The sequence below is a fragment of the Branchiostoma belcheri genome, unplaced genomic scaffold (genome assembly GCF_001625305.1).
Source record: "Branchiostoma belcheri isolate BF01 breed outbred unplaced genomic scaffold, Haploidv18h27 scaffold66, whole genome shotgun sequence".
Lineage (NCBI taxonomy): Eukaryota > Metazoa > Chordata > Leptocardii > Amphioxiformes > Branchiostomatidae > Branchiostoma > Branchiostoma belcheri.
This window is the reverse complement of record NW_017804309.1, coordinates 728,403-754,121: the sequence shown is the minus strand read 5'-3', so window position 1 is coordinate 754,121 and position 25,719 is coordinate 728,403. Positions and strand designations below refer to the sequence as shown.

General features: G+C 45.2%; 1 protein-coding gene across 2 annotated transcripts in view; it reads left to right on the top strand.

The window, feature by feature from the left end:
* The first annotated feature begins 5,239 nt into the window (after nt 1-5,239).
* The window catches only part of LOC109483804 (cysteine-rich motor neuron 1 protein-like), a 42,308-nt gene continuing 21,828 nt past the window's right edge, over nt 5,240-25,719 (top strand). For both annotated transcript variants that reach the window (XM_019786929.1, XM_019786928.1), the window contains exons 1-3: nt 5,240-5,343; nt 10,515-10,849; nt 12,120-12,269. In XM_019786929.1, the coding sequence (XP_019642488.1) occupies nt 5,321-5,343; nt 10,515-10,849; nt 12,120-12,269 (508 nt within the window). In that variant the 5' untranslated portion in view covers nt 5,240-5,320. The remainder of the gene's footprint in view (nt 5,344-10,514; nt 10,850-12,119; nt 12,270-25,719) is intronic.

The window sequence follows — 25,719 nt, the reverse complement described above, 5'->3', positions numbered from 1 at the left end:
ATTTGATTTTTACTAATGCTACTAAAAATTCCAAATAAACACCTGCTAGGATCTCTGGTCTCCAAGCAGAGGGACCAGAGATATATCCAGTTGCTTGATTTATTTATCCTTACATCTGCTTGGAGATTAGCAGTTGACCAGTACTAAATCCTCTGGTGGCAAATCAACGACCAAGAGCATAGGAGATAGACAGCGTAGGAGATAAGACCATGTCCTCTCCATATCTGATCGACTAAGCTCCTGTGATAGACTTAATGAGCTTATCTCAAATAGTTGATACAGAAATAATCTGTTAAGCTGCCCATTAAGGTGTACTGTTTCATTTGTGTCCAGCTTAAACTGCGCTAAGTCTAAACAGAATGTATCAATGAGCTCATAATTGCGTTTTAAAGACTTCAGATGCCTAACTGCTTTCATCGTCCTAGTCAGTTGGTAGGGGGGGGGCGATAGGTAACCTCCTAGAATGGTGGTATTTGGAGGCGGGTTATAACGTGCTTTTTTTCTGGTTTCTCAATTTCTAAGTACGCCATAAGTTCTAAGTACGCCATAAGCTAAAAAAAATCGCAAGGTCTGCAAAGGAGGCTAGGCTATCCATTAGATACCCCACTATATTTAATCTTGGGTATATAAAGGTGAGTTGAATTGAATTGAATTGAATATAAATATAGTGGCATTTTCCTGTGTGTATGTACCGATACATGGAGCTGGCACTGGTCACATTCGCAATCTTGCTGATTTATGTAATAGCTTTTAATGATTACAAACTAATTACTGAAACCTTGATTAGATTTTCTAAACCCCAGTGTCTTTTCAAGTTGACCGATGTGAGTTGTGGCGATGTGTTTATGCCAAACAGATTCAAGTATGATAACTCTGAAGCCGTGAGCTGGTCCTTAACAACCAGGTTTCTCAGAATTTGTTCTCGATCAGCGTTTCGATCTATTTTGGTCCTCTCCGCGTAAAATTAAACTGATGAGACACCTTTCAAGTGAATTTCTTTAACCGTATATCCTTCTCAGTTCTCGGAAGTACTAGTATAACAAGTTCGTGTTTCTTGCCCACTGTCAACTATGATAACATCACAGAACCACCGAAACAGGAAGACAGCTGGGAATCTCCAAGCAGATATTAGGATCCGGATCAGTCTCTGTCTTTTACGCGTTTTGTACAACATTTTAACGTTACATCTTCTTACCACTAAACTCCGACTTAATAACTTTTTAGCTTCCACGGACTCCAAGCAAATTCATGAGCTACGTCGCCACAGTTTCTGACTATATATAAAGTCGATTCAAATCTAAAACAAAGAAGAAAATCAGTAACTTCGTGCGACCGGTAGGTCGATATAACGATAGCATCTTGGCATCCTGTAGACTTGCGGGTGCGGAAAATACGCAGTGATTGAAGAGTCAATTAAAAGCTTAGCTAATCACTTCTTCTGTTAATTACAGTTTCAACAAACCCGACCATTCACTCCATCCGTCTCCACGTCGATATCAGATAGCATGATTTAGGGTTGTGTGTTTAATGACAGATCGCCCAAACCGCCAAATGAGCTCGATGACAATTAGAACCACTTAAGACTCAATTAAGGGCTATTGTCCGATTCGTAACTTGGAAACTTCAAAGCGAGAAACGCCGACTTGAAGGAAACAAATCAAATACATGTTTATAAATTTAGATTGCGCGGAATGTGTATTTTAACTGCCGACTTCAGGCGACGATGTACTTAGAACAGAGGCAGAGGCGGTCATACCGACGTCACCCAAGGGTCAAACGTTCAAATCCAGACGCTTACAGTTTATCATGAACATAAAAGGCTACTATATATATGTATGTACCATCAAGGATGAGAGACGCTTCCACTGTAATTTCTTGAACTGATCGATGAGAGCTACGTCTTCAGTCGTGACATCATCTGCTTGCAGCATGGCCTCTTTGTCCTAAAATGGGCTCTGTTGAAGAGCACAGTGGCCAACGGATTGTGAACTTCAAATTTTCGGAGTGGTTTTGAGTTTTCGCTAGGACGTCTGGACGCGAACTCATCACACCGCGAACATGTGGAGTTTGTCTTCCGTTTTGGTACAAGGGTTGTTTTAGCCGCGAACTCTTGATTTTCAGAGCGCCGCGAACTTAATGAAGCTACAGTAGAAAGTTCCTCACGCCGGGAGGCCTACTGCGTCACGGAGTTCACCGTGACCTCACTCAGCTGAAGGTCGTTCGCGCTGACGTCACTGCAGACTGTGCACTATGCACACGGGTCAAATCATGAAACCATTTTCTTCCGTTTCTTTCCTTTTTTTTCCAAAATTTCCTCTCGTCCTGTCAATTTCTTCTGTCTTCACTCTTGCTCTTTTTGCCTCCCTTTTTCTTGGTCTCCATCAGACCAAAGGGTCCAGACACGAATGCTGGAGTGTTCGTGAGATGTCGTTCTGACCTAAATCAGCACCCTTAATCCCCGGCAGCGTCATTGCGGATGTTTTTGTGAAAGTTAAATCTCCTAATCCAGCCTAAAACACCATCAGGGACGATCCTTTTTCCTTCCCGGTTTGAGCACCATCTTGGGAGCAGCTATTCAAGGGCCCGGTTTCAGTCGACGTACGACAGATTTCCGACGGCGAACTAAGCTGAGAGCATTCTTGGGAAAGTCATTGACACGTTTTACAAAATTCACCTGTCTGTTGTGACGGAAAGGTTGTCGTATATTCGTGTTGGTGGTCTTTTATAGCATAAAGAACAGTCCATGGCTACGACAGAAACTCGTGCCGCAAACTCGTGACTGCACCCAAAGTTGGGGATAGACGCTCCGTGATAGTACAAAATATGATATGATTGTTTTTCACACTTACTTCTGTTCTAGTCTTTCAATGATAACTTGTAGAAATGAACAAATACCTTAGAAGGTATTGCTATTATAATTCCACCTTGAAAATGAAAGGACACTCAAGTCACTGAACGCTTGGCAATGTTTTGCCAGAGCCATAGGGGTTTATAAACACTCCATGTGCTTATTTGTGACCTGTTGACATCGTTGTCATTCTCCATAGTTCCTTTGGCCCACAGGTAAGTCTGCGCGACGTGTCGGGGCTTTTAGTAAGTTTTCGTGTCCCGCCAAGAAGCTTTGGAGAAAGTAACAGGGCAGGTCAATCGCTCCTTTGTGGCGGCTGCGTCAGGGGGTACGATTACCGGTGTCCTGTGGCGAGGCTGTTGTACCGAGGCTTCCACCTGTCCTTTCATCTCGCGCTGTTTACCGCGAGAACTGAGGCTGTCTTCTGTTCGGCAGCGCGCCACGGTTGCTTTACGGTAAATCCAGGTGGGCCACAGGAACGTTTGAACCGCCAACCGACTGTACACTAACTAGAATCACCCAACACAACAATCTGTCAAGACGTTTAATACTCTGCTACCAGCAGAAAAACTCAAAACCGTAACAGAATGGCAGAAGTAGGAATTTATTGTTCCACTTTTATTTATATGTTTTAGTTCATTTCATTTGTGGACCACCTGTAACGTTTACCTATGATGTACACCATTGTTTGTTTGCCTGCTTGCAATTACTAAGTAAATTGTATTACGATGTACATGTATTAGAATCGTTTTCGTAACCCTCCCGGCGAGATCTCCAAGTAGATGTAAAGATCCGGCTCAGCCTAAATATTTTACGCGCGTTTTTGCAACATTTGGTACATCTTTCTAATAGAACATCTTTTTAACACTTCGCAGGTGTTCAGAATGAACATGTTGTGTTGCAGCGATTAGATAGCATTGAGTGACCGCCGGCAGATGTAGGAGGAGGTGAGGAGTTAGAGAGGAGTACTACTTCAATAATGTACTAGTTATGTCGCAAAAACACGCGTGAAGCACTGAGATTTGGCAGGATCCTTACATCTTCTTGGAGAATAAATGCATGCGTCCAACGGAAGTGTCTCAAACCCAGCGGAACAGGTGCTTCTTGCGCCAGGGTCTGTAACGCGCCTAATCAGAGTAATTCATAAAATCACGGTAGGGATTACTGCGTGAGAACGGAGTCCCCCATCGCTTCCTGAACTGATCCTATCTTTCCGAGTCACTTTGAACTTGCCCGGGTCAGTGTATTCCAAGAAAGTCCGTGTTGTTTCGGAAGGCCTCTATCCCCCAAACAGCGTGGCACCTTGACCCTCTGCAGCAGCCTCTCCAGGTCCCAGGAAACTCCCGGCCGCAACACCTGTTCAACTCCTGCCGTAAAGCGTCCGTTGTTGCCATAACAATTCCCCACATCTTACACATTACACGGCGATCTCTCAGCTATTCTCGAGGTTGGAGACAGAGAAAAGTTGTGAGAGTATTTTTCCTCTTCCCTGGCAACAAGTGGCGGTCCCTAAAAATAGAACATCAAGTTCGTCAAGCTCTGCATGCGGCAATCCGCTTCGGCCTGGCGACCCGCCGACTGTTTTGGTATATTTTTACAGGCTGTGATTTACTGGTGGGCAGGACTCCAGCAGATCGTCCCCCGAGCTTGTCACGACAGATTAAAGCTGAAGAATGATTGCACTTGACCGCTGTGAAACAAACAGCAGGCTCTGCCCAGTTATGGGGATGTTACAGTTCAGTCGTGCGGAGGCACCCCCGCGGAGATGGCTCTCTGCCAAACTCTTCAAGCAGATGTTGGGGTGGAAAATGTGACCGACTGGCTTCAACTGACAGTCCTTCACTCCAACATCTGCTGGCCGTCAGCACGTTCTGTTGTTGTTGATGTTTAGTCGATTTGTCCACTACACATGGGCTCAATGTGCTGTCTTTTCTATGTGCTTATAGACGTTCTTGTGCTCACCGGCCTCAGGTGCTCTGTAAGCGAGTGCTGTAAAAATACTTCTTGGGAATCTGTTTCAAATCTTTTTGCCTTTTTATATGTAGTTGGATATACATGTAGCTTTGTGGATCATTCTGCTCATCTCATCACTCAGATATTCTCTAATTCCCGCTAACGAGGTTATATTTATATATCTGATCTCTCCTATCTGTCCTACTGTGACGTTTCCACCCCCAACATCTGCTTGAAGATGGCTCCGTGCCCGATCCCGCCGCTGACGCCTGACCCGACACGCCAGCTAGCCTCCTCATTGGACCAGCGGTTCCTCCGCCTAAATGCGAGATATATATGGCTAAAGATGCATGACTAAACTGCTCTTTCTCCATTCAGCACGCCCGTACGCTAGGGTGCCACGACCCCACTCCCTTTCAGTTGCCAGATATAGCCCAGAGGAGCTGCGGTGTGTTTCCCAAACTTCCTTCGCAACCAGACCAAACTCTCTCTCAGCAACTCAAGCAGTTCAACATCGAGATGGAGCATCAGATACACCTGCGGTAAGCGTACTCGACTTGGCCGTATACTTTTTCAGTGAAGTAATGACTTGTTTGTTAGACTGTAGACTGAGTACTGCCCTGTGTTTGTGCCGGGGGAGGCCTAGTGTCTTCTTCTCGGTGTAACTGAAGAAGTTTGTCCACGTGTGAGGAATCAGCGCAGGTCTGAGCTGTCCATCACAGCGACAGCCTCACTGATCACTCAGCGCGCGCCGATAATAACAGTCTTAGTATCTAGGGCGTTGGTTAGTCCACGATGTCATTGAGTAGTCTTTTTTCTTCAATGCGTCATCATTAGTCGTCATAAAAAAGTTAGGCGTGTTTGGGAGACAGTCATGAATGCGTCGTATTAAGAATCGACTGGATTATAGCGGGGAAAATTCATCTACGGATCCTTGTGTATCTCGTTGAAAATTCTACGACACAATTTATACAAACAAAATCTACACCATGCTATGGCTCTATAGATCTACTGATCTACTGTATGTATTTGATATATATCGTTTAGATCAATCAGATGTAGGGACGGAAAATCACGTTTTTCATGCATTTCTTTGTCTTCTGTGATGTTTGGTGATTTAACCAGTGAAAATTTCTTACAGAAATGCGAGCAGTTGAGCATGATCCCTTTTCTTTTAATACCAGCCAAATAAAGCTCAACTTTGCAATTTGATGTCGTTCTGCGTCAGTTGTACGTTATTTTGAGATCCACGTCGATTCCCGCTTTCCACACCACCTGTCACCATCCACAACAGATTTGGAACATTTCTCTAAAATTAGTCCCCACCATCCACACTGTCTCTTTTAATAGCAAAAGTCGATGTAAATGCCTGGAGCGGACCCGTTTGCGGAGCGGGAAAACATGTGGTTCCTATCAGGACGGTAAATCTGGTCCATCTCACTTTTGGACAAATCGTCTCGTCTTGCGTGCGGCTGACGTGGCTGGCTGGTGGCGGGAAAACACTACACTCCAACAACTTCAACAAGCAGATGTTGGACGGGGCCGGGGGGAGACCGTTACCCTATTCCACTTTTTACAGTTCTAACTTGACCCCGCTTTCTGACAGTCGTCCTATCGAACGTTAGCAGAATAACATGATAACAATCTTCAACCAGATATAGGGACCCGGTGTTTTAGGCCTTTTTGTGACACTTTGATCGTCTTTTTGGTGGACGACGTTTTATTACTTTATACTGAGAAGAGCTAAAACGCAGACCAGTAGAAAGGTACGTAAACAATGTGCCACACATGCAAGTCGTAAGTTTTAGCCGTGGTGACTTTTGGGCGTCTTTCAGCTTACTGTCCATGCCATCTATGATCACTAGTACCTGCTGAGTTTCTTTCGTCCTCGAAATTTAGAGGACGAAAGAGACTCGGCAGCTATTATAATAGAGATAGATACCAGGCTAGGTGTCTTTTCCTTACAGTCGTATAATTAAATACGCCCTCCAAGAGTCGCCACGGCTATGCCGGGACCCTACGTCTGCTTGGAGACTATGGGAACGCGCTACATCTACTAGTACTATGTACGAGTGAGCGAAAGAACGACTCCCGCGTGTCCTCGGGTAAAAGAAACGCTCGTGGCGCCAGCCTAATTCTGCCCAAGACAACACAAATCCACCTCTGATGGGTCGGACCGAAGGGGTTAGTGCACTCAAGTTGTCTCAAGGCGCGGCGAGGGCAACGCCGCCGTGACACACGTCACTCACGCATTCCCCGGCCGTCGGAAGGGGGCGTGCGCAGCCCCGGCTGAGTCACCCACTTCACCGTCGTCAACATCACGACGTCTCGGTCTCGCGTGGGCGCCCGGCCACGGAGCGCGACAAAAGAAGCGCCGTCTGGAGTGTAGACTTTCCCCCCGCGCTTGTTTATTGCGGGACAATCAAGATGCTTTAGGTTTTTATCGGGCCGCGTGGTTTGCATGCCACACGCGACACCGCAGGTACACATACCCGCCCTCTCTGTATATACACATCACACTGTTCCTGCTCTGAGTTAGCCTAGATGCCAGACTGTTGCCAGGACACACCTAGGCCAACTCTTCTACTCCAGGACCAACATGCCCCTGAGGAAATTCTGCCACAAGCAAAATGTGGGTAGGGTGCCAACTGGACTTTGACGCATGACTGAAAAGTATAGCTGAAGAGATTGGTATTTGCCTTGCCATCCGGGTCTGTCATCCAGGCTACCTCCGAGGACGCCGGGGAAAAAACAGGCAAGGTCTTGCGCGCGCATACCTTTCCACTGACCTACCGGCGGGTCGAGACTTTTATCTGTCAATTTCTGCCTGTCACTTCCTGTCCTTTGTCGCACCTGTCTTGACCTTGACTGCTGATTTAGGACCATTCTATATCATTCACGTCACGTGACCAATGTGTGTAACGGCCCGTAAGGTCCAGCTTCGACACCGAGGACACTAGTCATGACAGGCTGACCAAATAAAACGTACTTAATTGCGGAATCAGCGCGAGATATTAAGAGAGTGTAACTAGCCCTTCCCTCCGATACCCGGAGTACTGGAAACTTCCTGTCATGCTAGAGTAATCAACTTCATTGTGCTGGCTATAATTTAGTTATATACTAGTAGAACGTCCGACCGACGCAGAAAATCATTTGGCTGCCACATAAGCCTTCCTGTGCCAGTGTAAAACGGAGTGGTCGGATCGAAAGGGTTTACGGTAGTCCCGTCCAACATCTGCTTGGAGATTTGGGCATGTGGTTGGTTCCTAAAAATAACCAACCACCGGGTAAACCACCGACTGCACCGAGCGAACCGAGGTGGTTTGTTCAGCGGTTATAAAATATTGAGAAGTACTCTTCATTCAGAGGTTGAAAGGAAAGTCCGAGAGACCGTTGCTTTCTTCTGACTGGTGCCCCCTTTTAATGACAGAAGCCGGGATTGGCTCTCAGGAAACCATTCAGAAAACAGTACACATACAGTCTCTCCCTTGAACCGTTGCTTAGGAGGGTAGTGAACATCTACACACTGTGAGTGGCTTGATATTCACCCTTGTTCTTCGACTTATCGACGATGACACTTGTCATTTCATAAATATAGAGTGATGGTTGACAGATACGGATCATCACAATACAGAGGACGTGTTATTGGGGGTATCGTTTAATTGCGTAACGTTACACTACTATTCTTCATCATCACACTTACATATACATCGTCACGTGACAGATCTGTCTCTAATGTGACAAACGTCTTTATCATTTATATTTATTATCCTTATACTAATGGCATGTCTCTGATTAAAATCACGTGCCACATGAAATGAAAAGGCTACTATTCCAAAAATGTTATCACAAGTGAGGTTGTTGCACTTTTAGTTTTACGTTCGATCCGTCAGTAGTAGTTAAAACCGGTTTTTAGTGTTCAAATTCCGTGCTGACGTCATACGTTTCCCTCAATGGAGTAGTGGTATTTGAGATAGCGTCTTCCCGTGGGTCAATTCCAATGTCAAATGGCTACAACCTATGGAAATGCCATTTCATTCATAAATACCTACTAAGAGTTATTCTTATGCCAATTCTACACACCACACACACACACACTATATACATATATATTATAGACACACACACACACAAGGTTCCCTTTAGGCTTTCCCAAACCGCTGGCATATTTGGGATTTTCGTCTGGCTTCCAGCACGTCGCGTCGGTCCCACGCGCTAGACTTCAGCCGCAGGAATTCGGAGTTCACGACCCGAACTTTCCTTTGCCTCTTGTCACATCACCTTTTTAGGCCTTTTAGGACTCCCACGGAACATAGAAGTCTGTTTTTATACTCGGTATAACGTTTTGTAATCGGTTTATCAATTTCACTTTCTTTTTCCAAACACAGAAAAAGCTATCGCACAATTGATATTTTACTTCTATCAACATAGCGTGGAAGTCAGAACAAGAAAGATTCGCTCTACCAGGTTTAATCAATTTGTGAAATATTGTAAACTGGATATATCCAGTTTGGTCTCAGTGAACCAGTCTAAACCTGCTCGAGGACAGTCACATCACACCATCTGCAGGTGATAGAACGCGAGCCACAGCAACGACCGGAGTGCGTGTCACAGTGCTGATTGGCCATGTAACTTACGAGCAGTGTAAAAATGTTGATATCCTCCAGGACAACCCCTAGATTTTTACAGTCTTGGCCTGAAATCCTGCGCGCCGTGTGAAAATTAAGCCTGACTGACAAGCATAGCCAAGTGTGTTGACTGAAAACATCGCCGAACGCACATAAACCGGAAGTTGTTGCGGGAAAGCCGTATTTGGACAAAACACGAGACCTTTGGCCCAGGCTCGTCTGCCTGGTCTGTGCCAACGTTCGTTCCTCGCCCACGCGGGGGTTTTGTTGCGGTGACGGCGGAAGCCAGCTGCCCGAAAGCGGATTTCGCGGCTTATTTGCTTCTAGGAAAGTGGTAGTTTTTATCGAACATCGATCGAAACGTTGGGTGTGAAAGTAGACTAGAGAGCAACTCAGGAAGTGTTTCTGGGTCGTTACCACTTCTGCCGGAATAAAGTTAGTGGGCTTGCGGGTACAGATAACAAAGTAAGTGACCCACAAAAAAAGGGCCATAGCAGTTCAGCGAGCCATGGCATTTGATGTGGCCTTCCCTTTAACTTTTCTCTGTTTTTTTGCTACCGTTTCAATGAACGCTGGCACCGGGAATAAGATTCTGACGCGATTTCCCGCTCAATTTGAACCTGTCCGTAGGCAGGTCCTGCGCCGGGAGGGGCGGTGGCTGGTGGAATGGAACCCGTACCCATTGGGTAATTTGAGCTGATTGACAGAGGTGGTGCCTACGTAAAAGCTCCTGTGCGTAAGAGAGCACGGTCACACTTTTTGGCGGGTCGTCGACCAATCAGACGCTGCAACTGCCAGCCCGCCAGCCCTTCATAGGTGCGAAGAGGTTCCCCCGTTTGGGTATATGAACTGTGGCTGGCACCCTCTTCAGAAGTCACACTGAGTCACCCCAGTGTTGTCGGCCTGTTAATTCAATTTGCGTACGCAAACAAAAGCGAGGGGTCGCTGGTCAGAGCGATTTTCAGCAGTTCAAACTTTGTCCGTGCCACCGAGAGGACGTCCTAACACTCAGTGCGACTCCCGAGTTTCGTAGAGTTGTCTTCCTACTTTTCCTTTTCCTGACTGCTGCCGACTTCTCTTGACAGGGTTGTTTACGGGAACATGGGTGTGCGTGTGCTGGTCCTGTTCGCGCTCTGGTCAGCGGGCTGGCCTGGATTGCCCCGCGGGGTCCCGCTGCCGGGCGTCCGAGCGCACTCCTGCCTGCCGTGCGAGCCCGAGGAGTGCGCGGTGCCAGCGGACTGCCCCGGCGGCACAACCATGGACGTGTGCGACTGCTGCAAGGTCTGTGCCCGGCGAGTCAACGAGACCTGCGGCGGACTGTACGGCATTCAGGGGACCTGCGATCGCGGGCTCCGCTGTGTCATCCCGTCCCCCAAACATGGCGAGCACATCACGGGCAACGAAGTTGGCGTCTGTCAGGGTAGGTCCGTTATATATGTCACGTCCTGAAATCCTCCCCCAAAACACCCCCAAACATTCGCTGTTTTCATATTTCTTTTTTGCTGCTACGTCGATTTTGATTTGTAAATGTTATGACAATACATCTGTCCTGGGGTAAACCCATGCTGGCCATAGAATTCCCCCCTTGTAGACGACAGTGTGCCTCTGCCAGTCCGGTATGATTTGTGCCAGGGTAGATGAGTCAACACCAAGGCTTATCCTTGAGTGTCTAGCTATGCGGAGGAATGGGAGTCAGACGATCAAGTTTGGGGTAAAATCGCTGTCTGCCTTCTCGTGTCTTCCCAGTCCCCCTTTTTCATTCCTTGCGGTGCCGAAAGAATGCCTGCTATCCGGCGGCCCGACCGCGACCATTAGCATAACTGTTGCCCTCGGGCCGGGGAATGAAATCCGAAGCCCGGGTATCGTCAACTCGGCTCGGCTTTCAGCGACACCGGCCCGTGGCGTGGTCGTCTTCCTCCACAGTAAAGCTATCCTCGTGTCGGTCTCGAGATACGGCGGCGATACCGTAACACAGGGAGTTATAGAGAGGGCCGTCTTTTCTCGACACCTGAGAACACTGGGGAACCGGCCAACCGTGTCAAAGTTTCAATACCGTGATCTCGATCTGGGACAGGTCCCTATCTACAGACAAGATCGCACAACTGACACCTATCATGGCCCCCATCAAGTAAACTGTACAGAGAACTGGGTAGGGCAGTACCAAGCGAAAACCTGCTACAAATTCTACTTTAGTTCTGTTTGGGAAAAACTCTTGAGACCATGATGTCAAAAATGTGTATTTCTGAAATGTATATATATGTGTATTCTCCCACCAGACTACCCTACTCAAATTTTAAGACTTCATCCAATCATATGCAAATCATGGCCTATTATATCATCAATCACTTGTTAGCACTTTTGATGGACTTGATGATTTCCAATTAACCTGTTTGTTTAGCACTCCATTGATCAGCCTGTATTCAAATTGTAGTTCAAAACACATCAACCATTGTAGCTAATGTACTCAGGCCTCTTTCTTTCATCACGTCTGATTTGGTATGTGTATTCTGCCATGTTGATCATACTAAAAGGACATTGTATGTATCTATGAAAAATAAAAGCTCAAAAACTGTAGTTAGAATGAAAACATAACAAATTTGTATTGAGGTGTTTGTGTGTATTCATTTTCAGAAAGCACAGTAAGCAATACACAAATGTTAAGTTGTACTGTGATGTGTATTCATTCTCAGTGGAAGAAGAGACTGCTTGCAAAGAACAGATGTTCACAGGCTGCAATATGGTGGAGGGAACCTGCTTGTGTGAGCGAGCGAGGGCTTGCAGCAACCCCTTTTCCTTCGAGGACAAGCCAAAATGCTTGCTGGCCATCTCTGAGATGAATGGTAAGTCCCACCAACAGAGGTCACTGACTGTCCGCCCACACAAACATTAGTTTCCATGGCAACCCAGGGTAGGGAGGACTTTAGAGGTCCTAGCTCAGAGCAGATGCTGTAATTATGACCTAGACTATAACAATGCCAGGAAAGGGGATAGGCATCTACTTTTTAAGTTTGATCCAGTTTTTTTGTAACTTCTGTTTCCTACCTACTTTTTTGTCTGACAAGCAAGAAATTCTTGTGAAATGGCCTAATTAATACACAACTTGGGATTTCTTCATGGTGACATGTGGAGTGAAGTCAACAAAGTTGTATATTTGGCCCCAGTTCAATACCTTTTTGTATGAAGGAGTATGCCAGCTAGCGTGTTCTTTTGTTGTTTACTGCCCTGTAGTGCTCAGTAAACAAGGAAAGATAAACCCAAATCGATAACTTAAAAGGGATAAGCCAGCTCCTTCTAGCATTGAGTGCAGAGGTTTTTTTTAGTAGCACAATAGCAGTCTTTATGTGGGCCACGTTGGTCCAGGACTTCTTGCATGGAATAAAGAGGGATAGAGGGTGACAGCAAGGGCTCGATGGCAGGAAGTCAACACCATTGTTCAAATGAGTGGAAAAGAACCAATGGCAAGTCCACGCCCGAAAAAAGCAAACAGAAACAAAAGGGTTCAGTCTCCGCTGAGTCCACTCTTCAAGCACCCGGAGCCATTTTACCTTTGCACAGTCTCAACTTCAAGGCCAGGGTCGTGGTTTTTAAACAAGAGCGGTGAAGACAGGAGGCAGACGTTTTACATGCCGGGCTCCGACTCAATTATGTTGCCGTTAAAGATGAGAAATGTGGGGGCAGAGTAGGGAGCGCAGGGAAACCAGGGGACCAACCTGTGTCTTTTGGCCAGCCTCCAGTGTTTATTTTCTGGCATACAGCAGTTGGGATTCTCCATGTGTATTGTTGGGGCACAGGGAACCACCCACTGCCCCCCAAGTCCCATTGAGGGATGGCCCACTCTATTGTGAGCAATTCACATGCTGGTGAAAAGTTGTGATTGTAATGGTGTGTGACCGGGCTATCTATTGGCCTACTTTGCACCTATTCACAACTCATCAAAAAAATTTACATTTTCTCAATTGGTGCCATTCTCACCTCAAAGCACTTTTTCAGTCCAGAATATAAACAAGCTCCACAAAACAAATGATGAAAGGCATTGTTCCCACATATGCCTCTATTTCAATGAATTTCCTCTTCCCAGCAGGGAACTCTTTCACATGAAATGTGGTGTGGAGATGTGTATTGTCAGAAGAGTCATGGTTTTACCCCACTTGACCAGTCCGTTGGTATAGGCTGCACTCAGCGTGGGACCTAAAGGCCAGATTTTACCGTCATGGATCAATCTTTCCTCGTCTGTAAAATTACCTTTCTTTAGATCTAGGTCTTACTTTATGGAGGGGAGGGGTTCCCTGTTATTCCTCGGAGAAACCAGTTTATTTTCCTCGGTCTTCTGACACTTTAAAAGAAAAATTTATCATCATGAGAACAGAGGGTCATTAGGAAAACTTGAACCTGACTAGTTTCACTATCTGGAACTGTGTGTATATCCAAACTCTGTTTCATGTTCACATTCTAGTTCAGCTTTATTGTTTTTTAAATCCAAGAACTGACAAATTAAATTGGTGTGGGTTTCTGATGGAGGGAGGGAGGGAGTTTGGCTGTTATTCCTGCTAGAGTTGGTGTTTTACTTGCAGTGGGTATGGTAGGAATGCGGTGGTACCTGCGGTGCGGTGGGTCGGGCAGGATGTAACAGTTTGGCGGTGGCTCAGTCCGTTAGGTGCGACAACAGTGAGCGTCAATGGGTCCCGGCAGGGATGTCAATACATGCAACTGGCACGTACTTGAGAGAAAGGGCAGCCATGCTGCAGTTTGTGTAGCTGGGTCCTTCGGCTTCCCATGCCCCCCTTTTGGTATGTTGAGCAGGACACAGTTGAAAGACAGCAAAGAAAAGGTACAGACAAGCTGCCCAACAAAGACCACTCTCTTCCATTGTTTGCACTCTGGTACCAGTAGTAGTTAGTCAATAGCATTGCCGCTCTGAGGTAACTGGACCTAACAGAGAGGCGAGGTGCTGGTGGGGAGAATGTTGTCACTCTCCAAGCAGATGTTAGGCTTGTGTTGGGCATTTACAGGCATTTTGTTGGCTTTTTATTTTGTCAGCTTTTCTTCAGGACAGGTCAGAATACCCAGAGAAAAGCTGATAAAATGGAACGCCAACAAAACGCCTTAAAACACCTAAAAAACGCCTAACCACTGAGAGTATATGTCATGAGTTCTCCAGCTAAGTTTAGCTAGCCGGCTGCGCAGGCTGGCTGGTAAACTTTTGGCCTGATTTTATGTTCTGCCAGGCAGGCTTTAGTGTTTTGCTAGAGAAGTGAGACCAGGCCTGGTATGGACAAACATTGGAGGCCACATTCTACAGCAGCACGGGTCCCAGCAGCAGCCCTTCCCCGCCGGGCTTTGTGTCCCTGTTTGTGGCAAACACACTGAGCAATGTACTGAGGGATAAGGTCAACTAATTGGGGGGCTGGGAGTCTCTGGGTAGGTGCCTGAAAGTCTGCCCGTTCATTTACTCATGAATTTGGAACCTCGCTGATGTGACGTACAAGGAATTGGTTTTGAAAAAAAAGATGAAGATGGAATTCTACCTCTGGCTTGACCACTTAAAACCAGTGTTTTCAAACTCCTTTTGTTCATTTGAGCACCAGTTTTCTGTACAGTTTTCCTTCAGTGAAACTTTAACAATTAAAATGCCGCTCAGTTCTCACTCTAATGTTTCACGCTGGATACCCAGTAGGCTCTCAGTGAAAGCTTCATGCCAAGCCCTTGTCACACCTGTAAGTAAGGTCACTTAGCTGCTGACACTATCCCCTATACAGCTAATATCCCAAGCTTAACAGGTAGTATTTCTCTTTTGATGTTAAAAATCACTGGCTTTTCCTTCCACTTGCTGTCTTCCAAGTGATCACGGAGGTCCTTGTAGTCAGATCCACAAAGTTTAACTTCATTGTTTTGTGTAGTCTTACAAAGACTTTGCTTGTTTGGGCATCCTTTCTGTGGGGAGTCAGGGAAATCCCATAATTACCCTTTCTTCAACCTTGCCCATCTATCTAAGTATTGGCCATGAATAAGTTTCAACAAAGGCAAAATAACTTCAGAGGGATTTTTTAAAGCACCAGTTCCTTCTATGCTACTGAAGAGCTGTCTTTGTGAGGATAGCAGTAAGTTTTGAATTACTGTTGTTTAGCTTAGGATGTCCACTCACCCCTTCCTTTCACTTTCCGATGGGTCTTTTGGGGTCAATTTACCTTCAGTAGACAGTAATTTGATGCACACTTTTGGTCGTCAGCCAATTTCTTGGAAAAAGGAAATGGCGAAGGGCCTTTAAATCAAATGCAAGGGAACATAAACAGCGGGTGGCTTGCGTGAGTAAAGAATAACTTTTTTGGTCAGGTCGCAAAAGTACGTATTAAAGGTAGAGAGCATTGTGAACATCTGTTTCCTGTGTACATAACAAGGGAGGACTTCCTGTGGCAAGGGCGGGTCCCATAATCTATTGGCTGTGTCATCTGTTATTTTAGCAATGAAAGTTTTCCCCCCCTCCCTGTTTACTGCTTCCTGGAAGACCTTATCTAATGTCAAGATAAACAATTTCTATCAGGAAAGATGATGCAAACTTTTGGGCTTTAAAAAGAGTTTGCTGAGTAGTTTGACCAGGTTTTTCTGTCCTTGATTGGGACATAATTTGGATTCTTGCCTGGCATAATTTTGTGGTAAACACGCTGTCTGACAACCATTTGGGGAATGTTTTTTGGCTCCATGCTTCACTGAAAACATCAATAGACACCAACATCCAAAGCTGACACATCCACAGTAGATCCTGTAAACATCCATCAGAACGGACACTGGGGATAATGCATGGCCAGGGAGCCTGCCCGCTGCCTGGGCAAGCTGTTTCATCACAGACCACCATTTAGGGACATTTTTTTTGCTACCTACGTCATTCTGGAAAATTCTCGGAAATCCTAGCCACCCAGTTTGCCTTTGAGGAGTCTGGAGAAAGTTTGCCTTTGTGTGTTGCCCTCCCCACCCCTTCCAACCTCTGTAAACAATCCAGTGCCCTCATTGACTGGCCACTGGACATGTGGAGGGGATATCTTGTTTGTTGGTGCTTCACACACCAGGATGAAGATTTATTTACACATGTGCTCTTCTCCGCTGCTAATCAGGAAGTTTTTGACACCATGGAGGAACGAGGCATTTCCCCCCTAAAGTCCTGTGTTGTTCGTTCCCCACACCTGATACCTAATTGGGGAGGGTGGGCCGGAAATGTGCATGACCGTTGTTCCATATTTACTCGCTTCCCAGGAGTTCATTAACACGTGACAGGGAGTGATTTGTTACCCAAACAAAACTGATCAGCTGGAAGAGAAAAATGATTCTGTGTGAAAATAGTCGCATCATACCCACTGTTAGTACACATTTGTCACAAAAACATCTGATTAGATGTACTGACATTAGTTCTTATAATCTTCACAATTCAATCAGATTGATATCCTTATTTGTGTCCAGCAAAAACAGATAGCTGTAGATAAACCATATTTAGCACTCTGCAGAGGTGGTCTCTGTGGGTGGTAATTGGGCGGCAAATTAATGTAAATATGAGTTAATGAGCCAGAACTTTATCAATTACTTGTGAAGTTCGTGCTTCCTCCCCTTGGTAGGAAGTAGAGGCGGTTCAAACGGTGTTCTACAGGATGTCGTAGGCCACCTCAGGTGCACTCCTGACCCTTGACGAAGTTTAACGAGGCCGTGTTGTTCCTTGCATTGTTGAACTGCTCTGGAGAGGTGCGTCGGCAGGATGCATTTTATAGTTTCCCTGTTCATCTGATTTCCCAGTGGAAGGAGCGTATAGTCACCCTTCAAGAATGCAGCCTGTAGACTGCAGACAAATATTTCAACCATGGGGAAGGATCTTACTTAGTTCTGAGTCACTCCCTCGAGCAGGACTTGTATAAACACAGCTAGGTAGACTTGGGGGCTTTTGGCAAGAATCCCAAATGCAGGATACTGACTGACACTTAGGGATGACCTGTGGCCATGTATGCAGGGACTCGGCACTGGTTTAGACCCCCCCAGTGAAGGGCATCCCCAGCCCAGATCGCTCTTCAACACCCTGGCTCCCCGCCGCTCGGGTCACGGTTCGTATCAAGCCTTGGTGCCAAAAAGGTTCAGAAATGCTGCCGGCACCTTCCAAGTTATGTAGGGGGTTTGTTACAGGAGTGTGGCACTGGATACTCACATTACACTACATGTAGGGCAAAGGTGCCTTGTCCACACACTAACAACGGTCTAAATGCACTTGACAATGGTATGAAGTTGGATGTGAACTTGGAACATTATGGTATGTTAATATATTGCTTAACCCCATAACAAAAAGAGAATTGGTAGCCAAACGGCTGCTTCAGTTTACTGTGGGAGTTATGATACCCATCTTTACATCTGCTTTTCCTCAATTGATGATGTATCTACTACTTTGTTTTTGCGACCGGAGTCCTAACCTATCTTTTTTTGGATAATCCAAGTCACCATCTCCTCTCTGTGTAGGAGTAAGACGTCAGGCTTTATCGTTTTTATCCAGGGCAGGCCTTGTTTTGAACAGTACGCTGACAGCAGCAGGGTTTTGTCAGGAGTACACCCTCCTCCTCACACCATTGTGTACATGCAGGAGAGAGCTGTCACTTCTTCTTGTCAACAAGTGCGGTGCATGAAAAATGACATACGTCAATGTGCTGCTGATGGACCGTTTCAAACAACAGCGCTGAGGAGGTCACCCCTGCAAAGAGCAACTCCTTCAGCTTTCTGTGTTCCACTTTGATATACACAATCCATGGCTTTCATTTCAGTTTGGGTATGGATGCCTAATGCCATGGTACTTGGTGCCAAGGCGGTTACGTTTGGAAATCAGTGAGCAGTCTAAATTCCTATTTTGTAGATTTTTTTCAGGTTTTCTTGTAGGTTCTGAAATACCAACATTGTTCAGTACATGTATATGCTGGTTCCAATTCGATCTTTGATCAAGTGCCATCGTCTTGATAAACCTAATCTGGCTGATCTAGTTCATATCACTTTATCATATCTACTGCCTGAACTATTCATAATTGTGATAGGTAACCCCTTTGGAATGACAGTAATGTGCACCCAGGGACAATTCCCTTATGAGGTTACATTGGACAACAACTTTGTAAGACTACTGAGTATGTTAGACAAAACAAATCCATCTGTCTCTAGTACAGATATGATAGTGATTCCCTGAAATGTCTTAGCTGACATTGTAATCTTAGATATATAGTCAGTGTAACGTACAGAATTCATGTGTTCATTTCCCACATTTGCCAATTATCAGGCATAGTGCCAGATTCTTGGCAATTAGTGGCTCCGCCATACCTAGGTAGTGGTGGGAGTGTGTGGGAAACATTACAAATGTTATTTGACCTCTAGTAGTCTACGTGACCAGTAAAATAATAACAATCAGTTTGTGCATTTTAGGTAATACATAGATTGCTCAGTGTTTGCTTTGCATTAATTACAAACTGGATTTTAGTTTGTGTGTAAACCACAATTGTTTTGGGATCGGCCAACTGCTGTTAGGTGTATTATCAAAGTGATCTATCTTCAGTAAGTATGATTGTGTGTACACAGACTCCCATGAAGTGCTCAAGGTTCATTTCTCATCAAACATGAATTGGTTTTAAATTAGTTTGTAGCCACCCTGCATGGGGATTGACTGACTGCCATTTATTATCAAAAGTAAGCTATCCTGACCCCCTAAGGTTAGATACATACATATATCACTGTCATAACACAATAAGAAGCAAAACAATGCTAAGACACCTGGTGCAGTGTTCCAAATCTCAAGTAGTCACCAAATAGCTGGGTTACCCCAGGATGTGGAGTTGATCAATTGATACATGGTTGGACTTTGTCTTTGTTTATCCACTTAACCTACTCCTGGCTGATTAACTCTGGAGCAGTAAAAGTTGTGTGTAAAACTTCAACAGCTAAACATTGCAAATATTGAGGTCCATAAGTCAGACTTGTGGTCCAAGACAATGTATGCAACTACCATGATAATGACTTCCTCCTCTGTAAAGTTTAGCATGGCTTACTTAAGGCTCCATCAATGTTGAACTGAAAAGTCCAGATTAGGGCCAAAGCTGAGCAAACATTTGAGAGTCTATCAAAAATGCATATATTTAGCTGCAAGGCTAATACTATAGTCATGATCAATGCACAAAGACCTCCTAGGATGCTAGTATATCCTGTTGCCCTCCCTCCCCAAAAAAACACAACTGCCTTTGTTTCTTGGAATCTTGTCAAGTTTACCCACAAGCTATAAATGGTCGTAAATCAAGTCGCCCGCAAAATTACAACCTCAAGAGTGGGTTCATTTCAGTAGTGAGGCAGACATGTTCGCTGCAGCGCACAGTTGATTACCAATCTGGAAGGGACTCCTATCCTGATTGGATTCAGTTTCCATCGTAGACTTACACCGAGGCTTTACATCACCCTTGTTGCAGTTGTGGTAATGAAATGGAGCCCCTGCTTGACCTGTGTAGGTGCTCGACATGTATTGATTATCGGAAGGATAAAAGTTAGGCCAGCAAGTCACTTTCTAGAATTGGATTCCATCTGAAACATTTTCCCATCAAAAGGCATGATTTTACACCATGCTCCAGTTTCTGTAGATTGGTTACTCAAAACCAAAGCACTCTTGTCTGGATGGATTATATTTTAAGTTGTCGATGGCTTGTTAATAGAGGCATGAGTAAGCAATAGAATGGTCGTATGGTCACATTACTGTATGATTTATCTTCCTGTATGTGAGAAGAACAATCCAGGTCACATGGCACTTCAGGAACATGGCTACTGATCTCCATTTTTGTAGGAACCTGCCAGTCCATTTTCCATATCAGTCAGCAATTCTACAGTCTGTGTTTGGCTCCCTTCTAGAATTATATATTAGGAGCCAGAATATCTTTGCAGATACCATCTGACCTTTAAGAGAGCCAACAATAACCCTCCCTGTTGTCTCTCTATGACACCCTCACACACACACCATATCAGTTCCACTCTCGCTGCCATCTCTCATTTGGGCAGTCTCTCTTTAATTTGTAAGATTGGTCGGCCTGTCTGGAGCCGACAATGGCTTGCTAGCACACGGAAGCCCCGGTGTGAAAGCGGTGGCGACAGCTTGGCAGGAATTTACGGGTGCATTTCACAGGGGCAGCTCGTACATTCAGTCCCCGGACTCAAGTTTATCGTCAGGAACGCCGTGATTTGCTACCTGTAGCCTAAATCCGGAGGGGTCTGCAGAGGGGGCACCCAGCCTTCCCCGGCGCCACACGTAAGTAACTCCTGATGATCTATTGTATCCAACACATATTTCCAATGCAGAGTTATCAGTCCCCTGCTCACCCCTGTGACTTACCGGCTATAATGATGCATATTGTGATACACTGCTAAGACGTTTCACATGTGAAAGGTGGCGAGTTTGTGCCCACTGCGATGGGATTTGGTATCAGGAGCCACAGTGTCAGTCAATACTCCTATCACGCAGATCAGTGGGGAAGGGGCATGAGGAATGTCAGGCATCCGCCTTGTAATTGTTTTTCTCTTATCGCCTAGATTTCATAATGTTCCTGCAAACTGGTGATGATGATAGCGGGGAAGATAAAGGGATTACCTGGGCAGAAGTGTCTTAACAACCCACACTCAGTTTAAGTATGGGCTGGAGGAGGGCAGTACTTGTCTTGGCTGAATGATGCAAGACCCATGATTAGAACTTGGGATGGGTTGGAGAAGAAAAGTTGAAAACTTTGTGGCATGTCTGGCTGGCACATGGGCGGCGCCCCTATGTCCCATAGGTTATGGTTAGTGTGGTCAATGTTAGCCAGCAGATTAGTACATACAGTTGAGGGCAGAGGGCAGCCTGTCCACCAAAGGGTTCACTTAAGTTCACTGGGTCTTCTCAGTATTGTCCATTCAACACTATTGGTTCCCGCTATTTGATGGGAGGGGGTGTTTTATTCTCATTAGGCGTGTTGTCCTACAGATTCAAAATGCTATTCGTTACCTTTGATTGACATCGCTCTGGCAGCCTCCCAGCATAATCGCCAGTGTTATCAAGGCTTGCTCTGTTTTCCTCTGCCTTCTTATTTGTGCCTGTCTGTATGGGTACTAGAAATGATAAACCGCTGATCACTATCAACAGTGGAGTCGCCAGTCCATTTTGCTACCAATAAAAGACCACTTTACCGCGGGAGTTCACCTTTGTTCGGTAAATGGCCCCCTATGATGCGCAATCCTGCTGCGGCAGGCACAGAACAGACCTCCAGGAGCGTGGACAAATCTCGCTCTGAGATCAGCGCTGCATGAAACTGTAGCGCCTCAACTGACACAGTCAGAATAACTACAGACATTACACCCAGTTCAGAACATCTGAAGCACAATAATGGCCAGGCTAATGAGACTGTGTTAACAAGAGCTGTATAGACAGAATGACTCTCTGTTTCTCAGCTCACTACTTGGGAGCTAAGATAAGGTCTCTGTGCCTTCCCCTGTCACCTGACTGTGATTGATTTGTTAAGTGGTAAAGGTGGTGGACTATTTCTCCCCTGAGTCAATGGAGACAGGTATAACAAGACGTCTTAAATGGCCATTAGTCAAGCAGTAAGAAAGTCTTATCCTCTTTAGTTAGACTGATTCTCAAGTTTCCTTATTGGGTTCTGGACATTTCTTTTGTGTCTTGCACTACTTGTTCAATACAGAAAATTGAGGCTTTTGTTCGATGCATAGCAATGAAGGGCTTGTTCGATACGGAGCATTGAAGGGCTTGTTCAATACAAAGCGTTGAAGCTCTTGTTGGATACAGAGCGTTGAAGTGGCAGGGCAGCTTCAGCTGTCAATTTGTAGGCTGCATCAGATTGTTCATCAGCCATGGAGGGCTGTTTTGAGTATAGTACGTCAGAGATGGTGCTCATGAAAGTTGGGTAGTATCTGAAAGAACTAGAGCATAAGGGTGAATGTCCTTTGGTAACCGTTCAGCCAGTTCGGCTGATCTTCAGTTGCGTAGGTACTTACGATGGGTGGGGGTGGGGGTGAGTTGGCAATGGCCACAGTTGTGGAGACTCCGGAATGTGTGGAGACAGTGGTTAAAAAGGTGTGTCCACACAGATATGTCATTAAGATAGGACTGGCATTTCTCTTGGTCTAGCGAATGGGAGACTCTGTTCTGCAGGAAGGATAATTGCCACTGAATGGCAGAGGTCGCTGTTTGACGTAATGTCTTAATTGGTAGACTGAGGTTACAGTTCAGGGCTCGAAATACCACCTGTACATGTATATGCAGGTACCTGGGATAAGTGTGCAAGAAGAATTGGAGCTGTGCAGGTATTTTGATTAGACCTGACCTGCACTGGCCTTTGATAAAACCAATATCTAGTAGTGGCCATAAAAAAATGTGTTCTCCACTATAACATCCTTGAATGCATGATTAAAGATTTTGTACTTATGTTTTTTGGTGGGCAGATAGTGAGGTACATTTGTCTGGTGTGCAGGTATGCAGGTTAAAGTGTTCCGATCCCTGCCATTGATATGCAGGTGTGGCGGAATCATGACTGCAGATCTGTGACATTTGGCTAGACAAGTTATCATCCTCCATGTCTAGAGGATACTCCTGTTCCTTTGTTTGGGTTGTTGGCTTTGTGTATGTTACAGGCATATCACGAAAACTCGCAGGGCAAAATATTGACCCTTTCAGATATACTGGAGACAGCAGAGAGATCTATTTCACATCCAGGTGAGCCAAACAGGTGTGCTAAGGTGTAGGCTTTCAAGTGAAATCTGTAAGATCAGTCAACAAACATTAATGTCTGGCTTGAAGTTTTCTGTCACATGGTCTTGAATACTGATTCAGATTTAATGTGAAAGTTGATCTTGTGCACAGGTGGAAAATGCCTTGCTAATGTCCGGATTACAATGTATGTTTTTGCCAACTATGTAGAGATGGGGTGTTTTTGTCCTTTGATTGTTTGCCTACCAGTAACACCCATCTAATCTGTTTCTTGTTGTTTGGTGTAGTTGAATAATTGGCTTACATGATTTCCAACCCAGTCAAGTGTCATCAGTATTGGTTATTGTAACTTAGGACATACAGCAAAATTTATATTGCATCCAAGACCCAGACATCGCAATCGTATGGTAGTCCTTGATACGAGATTATCCAGCAGAAGTAGCTCATCGGAAGTTCTTGTCATCGATCATACTTAAGCTTGTCCTTGTCCTGCATCTATCAATCTGAAGTGGAAACTCAACCCCTTGTTTTGAGAACTTTCTCTCTCCTGTGAAAGAAAGTTCCGTTTTGAGCTTTGTCCAAACCCCCTCGCTGATTGACATGAGTGGGGAAGGGCGGAAATTACTTGCACCTCAAGTCAGGCCAACCCGAACGCTCGCACCTGCACATGCTTGGAAGGGAAGCTTCCTGGTGTGGAACATTTCTTTCTCTAGTTTTGTCAACAAAATTCTAAATATTTCTGGAAGAATTTCAATTTAGCATGTATATTGGGCTGGTGTGTGTAAGTCAGCAGCAACGTAGGTGATGTGTGACTTTAGTTGTTTGTAAAGTGTGCAGCCAGCATGGGTGGGTGATAATATATAAGGAGCAAGGCGAGGGAGAATGACATCTGTAGCATGCACAAAATGGCAGCAATGTTTTTCTTTCAATTAAAGTGAGGCAAACAGGTTTCCAAGGTACAATCTTTTCCTTGGGTCTGTTTGTTTTTAGCCTGTTTGTAGTGCACTGCGAGATTGTTTGAGCCAAAGTGGGCTTTCTCTGTCTCCATTCTCAACATTATCAGAATGTTGGCATTTCTTCTTAGGTAATCTTGGAGACACCGCAAGGTTTTGTCTCCCGTGCTCTACTTTCTTAAGAATCCGCTGGGGTGTGTTGTGTTCCTTCAGAGAGTCCTACATGTTTACCTGTGGTGCTAATCAAACTTTGCCTACTACTTTGCAGACACCTTTTTGACATATCTGTGCCATCTCCTTTCAGCACCTTTCCCTTAGCTGCCAACTATAGAGAAAACAAGTGATGCACATCTTTAACCTTTTCTGATGGACCCAATAATAGTGTCATCACTAAAAAGATAGCATTGTCTTGCAAGTGTTGGTTTGTACATATAGGTGTTTCCTGACTGAAAGGAACATTTCAGTTAGCTGGACAAACACATAGGTACATTTGTATTAGATGGGAGAAAAGGAAAGAATGATTTGTCTCTGGTAAAGCAAGAAAACAAGAGAGACAACCCTGTGATAGATCTGTGTACAGTTAGTGGTCTACCTTGACACACAACCTTTCTAATCCCTTAGGGTAACTGTTAATCCCTGACCTTGATAAGATGTTAGGGAACTTCAACAACCTTGAACTACATCTTCCACCTGTTGCCAACTGAGTAGAAACTGTACACAGAGGATTATCAGGCAAGCCATCCATGGCCATTGTTGGAATGTCTCGGTACCTGATGCCAAAAATAAGAACCCTCATCAACAGTGGTGCATTCAACTGGTATCGTATGTTCATCAACGTTCGGGGTACTTATTTCCCTTGTAGCAGCATTTGCGGTTATCTAAGTTCACAGTGGGCACACATGTTTTCCATGCTGTAATGATTTAGCGGAGGTTGAGGCCTTTTAGAAACCCACCAACATTAAGTCACTGTGAATATTTCAAAGTTTACATGCAGTACTAGCATCTCAGCAGAAATTGTGGTTCATGAAGTCCCGCTGGGAGCCACTGTGGCCACCAGCTGTGTGGGAAGTGTGCCCCCAGCAGGAGGGTAATAAGCAGGCATTATCATGGGCAGTGACACCCTCCCCCTGTAATCTACTCCAAGTGCTTTATTGACTAAAGGGGAGGGACTCAGTAGACTTTAATAGACACTACTTTACTGTAACTTTATTGCTCAACAATTGAATAAAATGTATGGCAACTTGTACATTATACAATAGGATTAGACCATCTGGCTGTATAGTCTTTGGTAGAATTTCTCATGTCTAGGTGCTTTATTCTGTGCTATGCTATATTTATAATGCAGGGATTATCACATGTCAATATGTAGTGAAATTAGGTCCTTTAATGAGGAGTTCTGGTGCATAAGAGGAAGTCTGTCCTTGCTCTGTCCAATATGGCTTTGCTGTGTGGCCTTACATATATGCTGCCCAGGCAAATTAACATGCCACCAGGGCATCAGACTGTGGAGGTCATTAGATATGAATAGGCCCAGAGGGACGTGGCTTAGTGGAACTTGCCCCAGGCCTGATGGGATAGCCTGTGCAACCTGCTGCCACATACCTG